This window comes from Sesamum indicum, linkage group LG15 (genome assembly GCF_000512975.1).
Source record: "Sesamum indicum cultivar Zhongzhi No. 13 linkage group LG15, S_indicum_v1.0, whole genome shotgun sequence".
NCBI classification, from domain to species: Eukaryota; Viridiplantae; Streptophyta; class Magnoliopsida; order Lamiales; family Pedaliaceae; genus Sesamum; species Sesamum indicum.
The window spans coordinates 7,498,838-7,511,917 of record NC_026159.1 but is presented as its reverse complement, the minus strand read 5'-3'; the positions used below and the strand labels follow the sequence as shown (position 1 = coordinate 7,511,917).

General features: G+C 31.0%; 1 protein-coding gene across 1 annotated transcript; it reads right to left on the bottom strand.

Moving 5' to 3' along the window:
* LOC105178172 lies at positions 882–5,381 on the bottom strand. Its single transcript, XM_011101571.2, is given in 6 exon segments — positions 882–2,014; positions 3,147–3,370; positions 3,682–3,887; positions 4,134–4,331; positions 4,334–5,103; positions 5,229–5,381. Coding segments are annotated over 5 exon segments (1,872 nt in total). The 5' UTR covers positions 4,797–5,103; positions 5,229–5,381; the 3' UTR covers positions 882–1,233.

Here is a 13,080-nt window from a genome sequence, read left to right as displayed (position 1 = left end):
AATAATATATAATTTTATGATTTTAAATCTTACAAGTATAATATTATTAAAAATTATTTTAACAATATGTATAAAAAAATCTATTCCCAATTTATTCGGAATAATTAAAATTATGGGTAAGTTGGGGAATGCCAGATCCCATATTTATGGGCAGGCATTCATAAGGAAATGAGTAATGATATTGCTAAATTATACAAATATGTATTTGGAATGAATTTAGAAATACTAATTTCATTTCTAACATATTCCCTAACATAAAAATTCAACAAATACTTAGGTATTCAATTCTCATTTAACTGATCATCCAAAAAACAAAAAATCCCGTTTACCAAATTTTCTAAAGACATTAATTTTTTGCACATAATTGACAAAGTACAGACAAAAATATATACCTGATACAACAAATACCTAGCATATGCAGGAAGATTGACACTTATTGAACACGTCCTCAACATCCTCAATACAAATTTTCATTTTAATTTTTTTTTTGTTGATATTAATAAATTCGATAAATTTAAACTAATAAATAAATTTATTTATTAGACAAAAAATAAACACCATCAATATTGAATTTTATTCTTTAAATCACAAATTATCTACGTATAAATTACACAAAACCTCAATGGACGGTGTATTATCCCAACAGATAAAACCACCTACAGAAAAATATAATTTGTGCAAATTTATGACTATTAAAAGAAAAAAAGGAAATTCTACAAAAATGACATCTATAACCCTCACAAAAGATAAAATTATTTATTGTATAAACATATATCTCTATGTATTATGATGTGTGTGTGTTTGTGTGTCTTGTCTCAGCACCAAACCAAGTTATCCGGCTTCCCATAGTTCAGTGCGAAAAGTTATGTGAACACCCTAAAAACAACAATCACAAATCTAACCAAAGATAGCCTATGATGTCTTTAAGGATTCAAAACAAAAGTACAATAAAGTTAAAAACACTGGATTCTAAACTTCTGAATCTAGGAACAGAAATCTAACAATCAAGCTGTAGTCACCTAAACAAAACTACATCAGCAGAAGTACTTACACAGGCCGCAAATCGTTTTAGCACTAAATGTAACAGCACATTGCATTCTAACCAACTTCCCAAGCTCCTGTAGAGGCTGAACAAACCAAGGAAGTGGAGACGCATCTATACATGAAGTTAAAATGAAACTTTAAATATGTACTGCTCTCAGCTCTTGCTACCTGTGGCCGAATGTATCTTGTTCAAGGTAATATCATTTTCACATTGTGAAGGTCATCAGTACTTTTGGCCTGATTGTGAACCGAATCAAACGCTTGAGTGCACACATTGGCAAAACCGGTCATCGCCTGGAAAACGTGCGGCAACCCCATCTGTAAGTTGTTCATTGTCATTGCCCTTGTCACACTGATTGATTTTTCGTACTTGGCTTTCTCATCCTCTGCCCTTGCCCTTAAGGCCTCCACCTTTGCTCTTTTCTCCCTCACCGGATCCTTATTTGTTTCACCTGAGGCTTCAGGCATTGAATATGGGCCATGTTTGCTCTCCAAGGATCGAAGCTCACCCGCCTTCTTCTCGAGCTCCTTAAACACTGATTCTGACCTCCTCTTTTGTTTCTGCTCTTCTGCTTGTTGCACTACAATGGCATGGATCATCGATAGGAAACTCTTAATTCCCTCTGACGCCACCTTGTCAGGAGCATTATTGATTGTGAGTTGCCACTCTTCACAGAACGAGTAAATGGCGGAGTCTTGCTTGGTTTTGCTGATTGGATTATTACCTACTTGAAAGAGGCTGAGACGGAGCCAGCCAGTCAATGACTGAATATAATCCCGTTGAGCCTTCATAAGGTTGCAGAAGGAGAGGTGCCATTGCTGAGCTTCAAGTTCAAGTTGAAGTGTTGACTGTCGATGAATTTCAGAAGTAGGATCTGTAGATGGAATGCAGTTGAGATACTTGAGCTGCTGGACTATGTGTGTCTGGACCTGGTGGAATTCATACATGCTTCTCCACATGCTCATCAACCTGAAAGAAAATGATGCTTATTAGATGAGAAACTTTAACTGTTTGTTAATCATGTAGCTGGTGGTATATAGTTTGACATCTGACCAGAAAAGGAAAACAAGTTCACTCTATGTGAAACCTGTGCACAAGTTCAAGCAACACTGCAAGTAAAAGCATTGGGAATATGGGGGAAAAGGAAAAGAATAGCTGAAACTTACCTAGTGAACAAATTCAAGCATGAACTTAGAGTAACAAAAGTTTACAATTGATCAATATTACCTAACAACCAGTCTACCAGGTAATTTCCCTTCATTACGACATTTTCAATCAGTTCTCCTTTTAAGATTATTGTATCGTGATTTCTTATAGTTGGGCTAACATTTGAGAAAGGCTCATGCTCTTACTCATAAAACCCCCATATTACCATCCCATCTGACTCTAAATCTATCTTCTTTACAAAGACAAAGATACCAGTGTTGCTGGTGAATTTCCATAATTGTAGAGGACGAATTATAAGGCACCCATCTCATGAAACTCAGTGAAATCAAAGGCCTCTGTGAAGCGTGCCCTGAAGCATGCAAGATCAGCAGCCTAGATGCCAAGTCTTTTTATTATTTCATTATCAGTTAGGGTAGTTTATCATAGAAAAACTGTATGCAATACCTTCAGCTCAGGTACCTTAAACGGGCTTGGACATGCAGATATCAACAAACTCATGAATGCTATGAATATGGATTATGAACAATATAATTGCACAGAGGTAAAATGAGAATATAAGAGATAAGCATGGGGCAATTTCCAAATTCTAGTCTTTATTCTACTTTCCTATCTATTTCACTTATCTCCTGAAAATACAGCCAAGGGTGATTGACCGGAGGCTGAGAGTGCCCCAGTCACTAGCATTACCATCTGTCCTGAGGTTTCCACTTTCAACGTCCGAGTAATCTTTCAACACTAATTACAAATTGTGAATTTAGACTTAAACATAACAAAAAAGTTAAAGAATTTAATTCAAATTTCTTTGATTTCATGAACATCCAAGATATTTTTAGCTTTTCATAAATCAACATCCAAATGCTTAATCTTAGAACTAGGATCAAGAAAATTATGCAAGAGATTCGTGTTAACGGGTACAAAGGAGAAGCCGACTAACCCCTTTACAAGCTGGAGAAGTTGTGGATAAAGCTCTGATTCCCTCAATTTGATAATCTCCAATGAGGTAGTCTCAATCGCCTGCAAAGCAACCATCATCTGTGATTCCAACTTCTCAACGTCTTTTTTTGCCTTCTCAGTCTTGATATAATCAGCATTCTTCAATTCTAGTTTCCTGAGAATTGCTGCCTTTTTCTCATGCTCTAATTTCAAATGCTCAGCATTCTACAAAACCAGAATAGGGAATATTTCAATCAGATCTTGTACATACGAGTTCTAAGTACAACCACACAAGTGTATAGTCACAACCCTGTGAAACCATCTGCATTTTCTTAGACCCCGAAAGAGTAGGCCATAATAGGCATTATAATAACATCATTACCAAAATCTGAAGAGGAAAGGCATTTTTCATTGAAGAATTGCACAGTATCTGGGGACACAACTCCTTATAGTTTGTGATAAAACAGACTCACAAGACTGCAGATTAAGAAGATTTAAGTAAAGTCAAAGCAGCCTTGGCACCATGATTGGGATACCTTAACCTCTGAGTAGAGTTTCTTTTCCCAAGAGTATAACCTCTCGACCGTCGAACAATGTGTGGCTTTTCCATCAGCAGCCTGGCAACCTACATTATTTCCAATGGGATCTTCACAAAACTTCCCAAAAGCATTCCATTTCGCACTACCTGAACCCCATGTCCATAATACTGGACTCAAACTCTTCCCATATCCATAATCCTTAGCTGCAACCAAACAGATTCAAGATTACATCAAAAAGGGGCCAATTTAATAATACTTCTCGGTCGGCAAATGCATTTAAGATATATTACAAGTCATATCTGCAATCTTAGTTTTACTCTTGCTGTATGTAATTGAGTTGCAAATAAGTAGGAACAATTCTCATTCTTTACCAGGAAAAGAAAAAAGAAAAAAGAAAACGAAAACATAAGAGATATGAGTAAATATAATGCAAACGGGAAAACCAATACCTGATGATGTTTGGCGATTGAAATTACAAATGGGGACTTCCAACAGTAATGAGAGTGGACCAGCAGCATCGGCAGCTTTCAAGAAGTATTCATCCAGTTCTCGGATGATCTCAACCAGATCTTTACTTTTGGTGGAGACCACCACGGCAAGCTCACTGCTGGCGGTGGTGGCCGTGGCGGTAACAACAGAAGGCCCGTGGTGGTGGGGGTAGCTGCCACCTCAGAAGCAGTGGTGGTCTCCTCCTCCCACTCCTCTTCATCTACAGACCGTCCTGCAGTTGGCATGAAAGGGTCCCAGAAATCCCAGGTGGATGCGGACGCATGCGGCGGCGGAGGCGGAGGCGGGGGTGGCCGGATAGCAGAGGAAGTGGTCGTAGAGGTGGTGGTCGTCCAAGAAGTGGGGCTCATGGGGCGTGGTGGGGTACTCGGCAACGGAGGGGGTGGAGACGGATTCGGCGGTGGGAGGTGGTGGCGGTGGAGATCGGTCTCGGCGGTGGCGAACTGAAGAAGGGCCGAGCCAGTGTTCCGAAGTGACCTCAAATACATGCTGTGGGCGGCGGAGAAGGCGTGCCGAGCTTCCACAAACTGCTTCATATACCTCTTTCTAGCCTTACATCTTGAAACCATCTCCTCTCTGTCTAATCTCGAATACCAACATCCCATTTTTTCCTCTTCTCCAACGCCTTCTCTACTATGTGTTGTGTGTGAGAGAGAAAATCAATGCAGCTAATTTACTCTAACGCCGATTTCTTCATACCATTTTTCTATCTTCCTTTCCAGTACTGTTCATCTTACCATCAACCCCAAACACGGAAAAAGATAAACAGAAATCTGTGGTCGCAAGTACAACACTACACTTCCTCGCTCTGAACACAGACAGAGATCAGAACCCACCCATTTATGTACTGAAATCTAGAGAGAGAAAGACAGAGATTCCAGTTCAAGTCAAAGAATTCCCGCAACTATTCACCTGCAAAAAAAAAAAAAACAACAAAACCAACTCATAAATTTCCGAAACCAAAGAATTCTTCCCAACAAAAACAACGAAGAAACATGAAAAATTAACAGAAAAAAGAAGAAGAATGAGAAAAAGACCTGCGACAGAGCTTTTCCTTCATCTTTGCACCGCCATAGACAGAGAGATTAATGGAGGAAAGGAGGAGAGGAAGACGACAGTATATTGCTACCACACAGTGAAAATGAAGCTCTTGGGCAGAGTGCCATAATTTTATTTATACTACAAATACACACACACACACATACATACTCACATATATTTCTCACCTTTTTCACCATAATGCCCTCCACTTGTTTTTATTTACCAACATTCTCCACCTCTTCATTTCCCCCTCTTAAATGCCTATTAAATATTTTTAAAAAATTGCACTTTTCATCCCACACCATAAAAATTATTACATTTTTTATCCCATAATTTATAAATTTAATATATTTAATTATATAGGATAAAATATTATAATATTATTGATCCTATAGAGTAAAAGTTGTATGCCATTTTTTGTCTCAAAAGCTACGATTTTTTACCTTATGAGACCCAATATACGAAGTCCGTAAATTATGGGTCCAAAAAATACAATACCACTATCATATGGGACTAAAAATATAATTTTTTCAAATATTTTAATTTAAAAATATTTATTCTGCCAAATAATATAGAAGCATCATATAATATTAATATAAATAGACATGGAAAACACATTTTTGAGAATATATTAAAATTTTTAAGTGCCTTGCTCGGAATATTGTTGTCATAATCTACATATTATTACTAAATACATATATTTAATTTAATAAAAAAAAGTCCAAATATAGAAGTAAAATCATAGTCAAAATTTTATTCAGCACATAATTCATAATAAATAATAATTACACTTATCCTAAATTTGGATTTGTAGATTTGAATTCGAAGAAAAATTTATAGAAACGAAAATTCCAAATGACCCTGTATGCAAAAAAAAAAAATTAAAATTTATCAATATTTAACAAAAAATAAATAATAAACTCCACATTTTTAATTAATTTATACCCACTTGTCTTGTAATTAATTCGAACCTTTTAAAATTCGATTTTGACTAGAATTTCTCATATAAAAAAATAAGGGCGTGGTGGGGAGAGAATAGTCAAATAAGAAAAGAAAGAAGGGTAAATCTGGAAAATTGAAATTCCAACGGACTGAATTATATATATATATATATGTTATGGTAAATAATTCAAAATGGGTATTGATTTTTCACTCTTTTTCAGGGCCAAAAACGAAACGTAAAAGGTAAAAAAAATAGGGAAGGAAAAAAGGGCAAAAACGTTAGGAAGAATAATAAAAAGCGTGTGTGTGTGTGTGTGTGTATTTGTAATGTTGTGAGGACAGAGTTAATGACACAGCTAATTTAGTAGTGCACCCGTTTTGGTGTTTAATTATAATGCTCTCAACGGCCAAATCCTCTTTTTTAATTTTTGTTTTTTTCCATCTTTGAATTCTTAATCTCTACCAATTGGGCTGTGTTTTTATTGATTTATGAGGTGGTATTTAGGGATGAGAGTAAATTACACTTATATGCAACGTTCAATTATAAATTATAACGGGCTCTTTTAAAGTTAAATATAAATATAAATATTTTTTATTAATTCAAAAATATTAATATATTTTTTATTTTAACAATCGTTTAATAATTAGCTCGACTCGTTAATTGATGTTAAGATTCTATCCATTTTTTTGTGGTTAACTGATCAAAATGTCATTGAAAAATATAAATTATAATTTTTTTATTTATTTTTTAAATTTGTGAAGTATTTTTATAGAGCTAAGTGGATGATTTTTTTTTATAATCTTTAAATTTTTTTCATCCAACTTGTTCAGTTTTTTATATAATTTTTTAATTTCTTTAGAAAACAAAGAAAATAATACAGCAATGGTAAAATTGATAATTTTCGATTTCCATCCAATGATATATAATTTCGTCAGATATCGGGGGTATTTATAATTTTTTAAACAATAAAAGAGTTGTAATTATATCGAGTTCAGATGAGCTCATTGTAATTTACCTTATGTCTAATAACATAAATTATCTTTCGCTAATCACGGTCAAATTATTGAGATTGTAGTTGTAATTACAAGTACACAATCTAGTCTAATTTATGCAAAATGCCCCTTGAGATAAATCACACTAAATAGGGATGGCAACTAACAAATCCACCCCGGACCTGATCCACCAAGAAATTCTCGGACCCAAACCTGGTTAGGACCCGATGGGTAGAACTTGGTGGTCTCGGTAAATCTAATTTAATATTTTTAAAGTATTAAAAAGTATATTTTTTAAAAAATAATGCTACATAATATTATAAATTTTAAAAATAATAATATTAAATGATTTTTTTTATAAATTTATATGGGCATATTTAGACTTTAAAATATTGAAATTTTAAAAATATTTGTTACTTGTATATCATTAAAATGTCTATAAATATTATATGTGCATGTGCTAGACTTTAAAATATTAAATTTATGTATTATATGTAAGTATGAATAAAATACACATATATACTTTCATATATGTATATTAATATATATATAAATCAAAAGAACAGGGTTTGGTCCGAGTCCAAAACACTAAGACACGAGACTCAATTAAAACTTCAAACAGGCCAAATGGGGCGGATATAACTAAGACACGTTGTCATCCCTAAGTCACTAACACTTTGATGTGGTGTATTTGAAATTTTACAAAGAATAGAGGGAGTTTGTGCACTTGTTGATAGGACAACGGAGTTAAGAAAAAAAAAAAAAAAGAATAAATTACATCGACACCCCTTTTGAAGTGAGGTCTAATTACACAAACAACCATTATTCTTCAAAAAATTATAAATATACTTTATGATATTATAGTTATAATTATAAATACATCTTTTATTCAAGGACAAAATAAACAAGTACATTCCTATAATAAATTACATCGACACCCCTATAAAGAAATGTGCTTATAATTTTGCAAAGAATGAGAGGTGTCTGTACAATTAAATCTAATGTCGAGATATGCAATTTTACAAAATATGGAATCCAATGGATGTGCTTGTAATTTTGCACAAAATAAAAGATGTTTGTATAATTAAATTTAATGTTAGGATGTGTAATTTTTTCAAAATATGATATTTAACATTCGAATGTGCTTATAATTTTTACCCAAAAAAAAAAAAAGAAAGGATTTTGTATAATCGAATCTAATCTTATAGAATCTGGATGTAATTTATTAAAAAAATATAGGGGGATAATTACACTCCTTTCTCCTGAACATATATAATTACACATAGATCCCCTATGGTTTAGAAAATTACATCTAGCACTCCTGAGGTTTGTCTCCATCTAACAAATAAGTTCCTTCCTCAGTTAAAAATCAATATTTTAAAATGCTTAAATGTTTTTAATATTTTAAACTTTGATTTCAACTTCATATCTTTCTCAATTAAAAATATATATTATTAATTCTAATTGAAAAATAATTAGTAACCTAAGTAATTCAGTTGTTAAAAAATAAATTTACGTAATAAACGAGTATGATAAATACACAAAAATTTTGAACGTAAAATGTTGCTATTAATTTTTATTTTAAAAATAAATTATTGATTATTTAATCTGGATATTTTAGATAAATTCTCCATTTTTAAGATATATTTTTATAAAAAATAGAAGAATAATATATTTATTCAATTTGAAATAGCGCCCTCGATTTGCTTACGTGGACAAAAATAACCTTATACCTTATAAAAGAATAAAATCAAACTTATATACTCAATATAAAAAAAATGAAATGTTAGTTTCATATTATATAAAAATAAATAAGTATATATAAAAAATATCAAAATACTAATAAAATATAGTATTTGTGTTTGAAATAACCTGAAAATTTATTTCAAAATGCGAAAGTTTAAATAAAAAAAGAATGTTTGAAGAAAGGAAATCAGAGGGGGAAAAAAAAGTCCCTCTGGAATAAAAAAACATAAAATTTGAACCCAAATTTTATTCCATATATATGAAATATTATTAAATAATGTTGCAATTTACTTATTATAATTAAGTTCAAATAAATATAAAAAATATTTATGTCGTATTATATTAATAAATTAAGATATTGCGTATATTAATTAAATATAAATAACAAAATAATTCACATATAGAGCTCTTCGTCGGTGTGCAGGCCTTGCTGAAGGATAGCAATTTATTTTTTTTGTGATATTATAAATGAGTAAATTATTTTTATAAAAAAAATAGTAATTTATCCCCTTTTTACTTTTTGAAATGAAGCAATTTACCAACTTATTTAAAGAGTCAACTGACTTTTGTGGCCATCTTGCACGAGTCAATGGATGTGATCAACTCAGCTTGGAGATACCTAAAATGCTATGGAAAGAGACTCCGATTGAGATGTCTGTTGAGCAGTTGCGACTCCAACTGCTTCCCACCTTGAGAAGCTTTTCAGTTTGGTTTTTCTTTTTTTCTTTTTTTCTTTTTCGATAAATGTAATTTTCATAAATAGAAAAAAATATAGTACAACAATCATGAATCAAGTAATATTTTTTTCGACAGGTCAAGAGATACGCCACAATCTATAAAGTGCATGTGTACTAACAGAGCTAGCTAAGGTAATGCCAAGTATACGCTGCCTAACATCCTCCACAATTAAATTAGCTACAATATTCGGGTTCCGCTCAGTATGCTCGAATCATCTAAGATTTCTCGCTCTTTCCATATATGGTAGATACATGCACCCAGTAATGCGTGATAGGCCACATTGACGATATGTTTACCCTTCCACTTCCTTGCAGCCCACTCAACATCTGTCATCCAATCTCTATTAGGCCACGCAAAGCGACAACTCGTCTAATAGCATGAAGGCATTGGTTTTTCTTTTCTCTTGTAGTTTTTAGCCCTTGTTCTCTGGGATTTGGTTTGGACAAAAATTTTAACAGTTGGTCTCTCCTATCGGACAGGGGCTTTTTTGATTTATTGTTTTTCCTGACTTTTTTAAGCAATAATAAATTAATTGTTTTTTTTCTTGACAAATACAAAATATCTTCGGCTACTTGAGATGAAATCTGAAAATTAAGGAGATGACTAAAAAATTTTATAGAAGGGGTTTTTTAATAGAACCGCAACAAATAAATTTCTGTAAATTAAATTACAAAAAGAGTATTAAAAAATATAAAAAAAGATATATATATTTATATATATATATATATATGTGTGTGTACAATTTTCTATGCTTACAAATTATTCCTTTAGGAAATATATGTATTTACGTGTAAGTACTTTATATGTCATGATTAAATAAAATTAGCGCAAAAATTTAAATTTTAATTACAATTAATTAATAGTGTCATGATTCGTAATTATGATTACTGTTCGACTTTGCTGGCAGAAACAACAATTAATACCTGTTACACGATTATAATTAATTAGTATTCACCATAATTTTTTACTTTTAACCATAATAATTAATTATGATAAAAATACGTATTTGTTGTGGTGCATTCTCATAAGCGTTAGATGTTGGCTATTCAATTTTGACAAATTTAATTATTTAAACCAAAACAAATGTGAATAAAAATAATCCAAATACTATTAACTATAGTCAATTAAAACCAAAGCCAAAATTTAAAATTTTAAAAATAAATGGTGTAGATTTGATATTGGAGTTTGAGAGACAAAAATCACTATTTATTGTCAAATCATATCTCTTCCATAAATATTTATATATATATATAAATATCGTACGTTTAATGCTGTATTTTATAAAAAAAATTATCATTCATTGTCAAATGATATCTCTTTTATATTATATATAGAAAATTAAAAAATAAAAAAAATACACAAACAAGATTTAAGATACAAAAAAAATTAAATATATTTTATCTTATTTCGACAAATGCCCAAACATAAAATCAAAAGCGGTGTTTCTCTATCCTAGAGAGAGAGAGAATGGATGTGGAATATCGGGTGTCAGAAAGTGCGATTCCACTTTCACGCTTTCCTAAAAGAACACGTACATAAGCCCTTCAACTTGCCACCTTATTGTCGCAATGCCAAAATATAATATTAATATTAAAGTATTAATTGATAATTTTAAAAATTATCGTTATATATATATATATATTAACTCAATAGGCTTTATCTTTCATAATATAATTATTGGTAATTAAAATTATTATTACAAATGATTTAATAATATTTATATACTATCAATAGATCGCCACTATATGTTTTACTAATTACTTTTAGAAATAATTTTATACATAAAATATTTTACTACAAGAAAATAATTTCATAGCTATGTAAAATTTGATGTTAAAATCGACATCGAGATAATTAGTAAGCAAAATTCTTTACTAAGTTCGTCACTAATCTATGTTAATTAACAATAAATGTTATTATTTTACAAGAAATATATGTTATTTTATTATTAATACTTAATTAAAAGAGCTTATAAAATAGTTACTCTTGAAACTATAAATTTTATTTTTATGATAAATATTTTTTTATACTATTATGTATAATTAATAATAATATTAAAATTGTCACCTTTTGCCACTAAATCAATTACGAGCCATAATTGATGCAATAAGATCGTAAAGCTATTATTATTGTACGATATCTTTTTTTCTTTCCTATAAAAATTAGATATACATTTGCAAAAAGAATTCTTATTTTTTGTCGCATAAAAATACATAAAGTATATATAATTTAATTTAAACTTATAAAACCAACGTATTTACACAACAAAATATCTGTAATTATATCAAATGTTATTACTGATAACAACAGTACGATTAAAGTTTTTTAAATGCGGGACAAAATTAAAAATTTGTACATTTTTCTTTACTTGCGTTGGTATTTTTCATCTAAATCCTAACGGGGTTAGATATAAATCGAGAACTTTTATAGGAATGTAAATATAATTATAAAATTTTTTAATAAAAAAATATAATTTAATATTTTTAGAGGGGTCTAAATGTAATTAATACTAAAGTTTAGAGCATACAAGATTACTTTAAAGCACATGGTAACTGTTGGCATACAGTTCATTTCGATCGACTCACATACATTATATTATAAAAAGCATATGAAGAGTTGTGGTGACGTGGCGCTTCGTACTCAATTGAGTTTGAAGTTGTTAGGTAAGTATTTTATTATGTTGGGTAGTAAAATTATTCTTGATTTTATAGTTATTCTCCGTGTCCCACGTACCATGTCTAGGTTTCTAATTTAAGAATACATGTCTTAATTAATTTTTAAATATATATATATATATGTATAAAATCACTTTAATAATTAATTTATATTTTTTGACGCTGTCGTTTTTGAAATTTCTATTTTGTTTCATTCTAATTCCCCGATCGGCTTTTCGATCGAGAAGAAAGAGGATGCTTTGTGAGAAATATTGGGATCAATGAACAGGAATGTACGATGATTGTAGTATTTATGTTTAATGACTGGGGAAATTATCAACAGGAGACGATCGTCATATTTGACATTTTTGGATGAATTAAATGGTTACCTATTTTATTGTCGTGCTTCTCTATTCATGAGTTATAATATAGGGAACTAAGCTCAAATGGAACATCCAAACTGCATCCGTTAAATTGTAAAATAATACTGCAACTATCAAAATAACAAGAACTGAAAAAATTTCTTCACCGTCTTTCGTTTGCTTCAAGCTTCATAATTCGACGTTAGTTCCTAGCATATAGACAGTAGTTCTGTAAAATTGTCTTTCATTTTTCCTTGTCTGGATTGGATCTCTTAGAATTTTGGTGATTCTATTGAGGTTGACTGTGAAATTATTCTGAAAATACTAATAGTGTCCAACGAACAAAAGTTGTATTCTTTTGTTCTACAGTTGCAAAATAATTTTTCCTTACTTTCTTCGGTTGGATCCGCAAC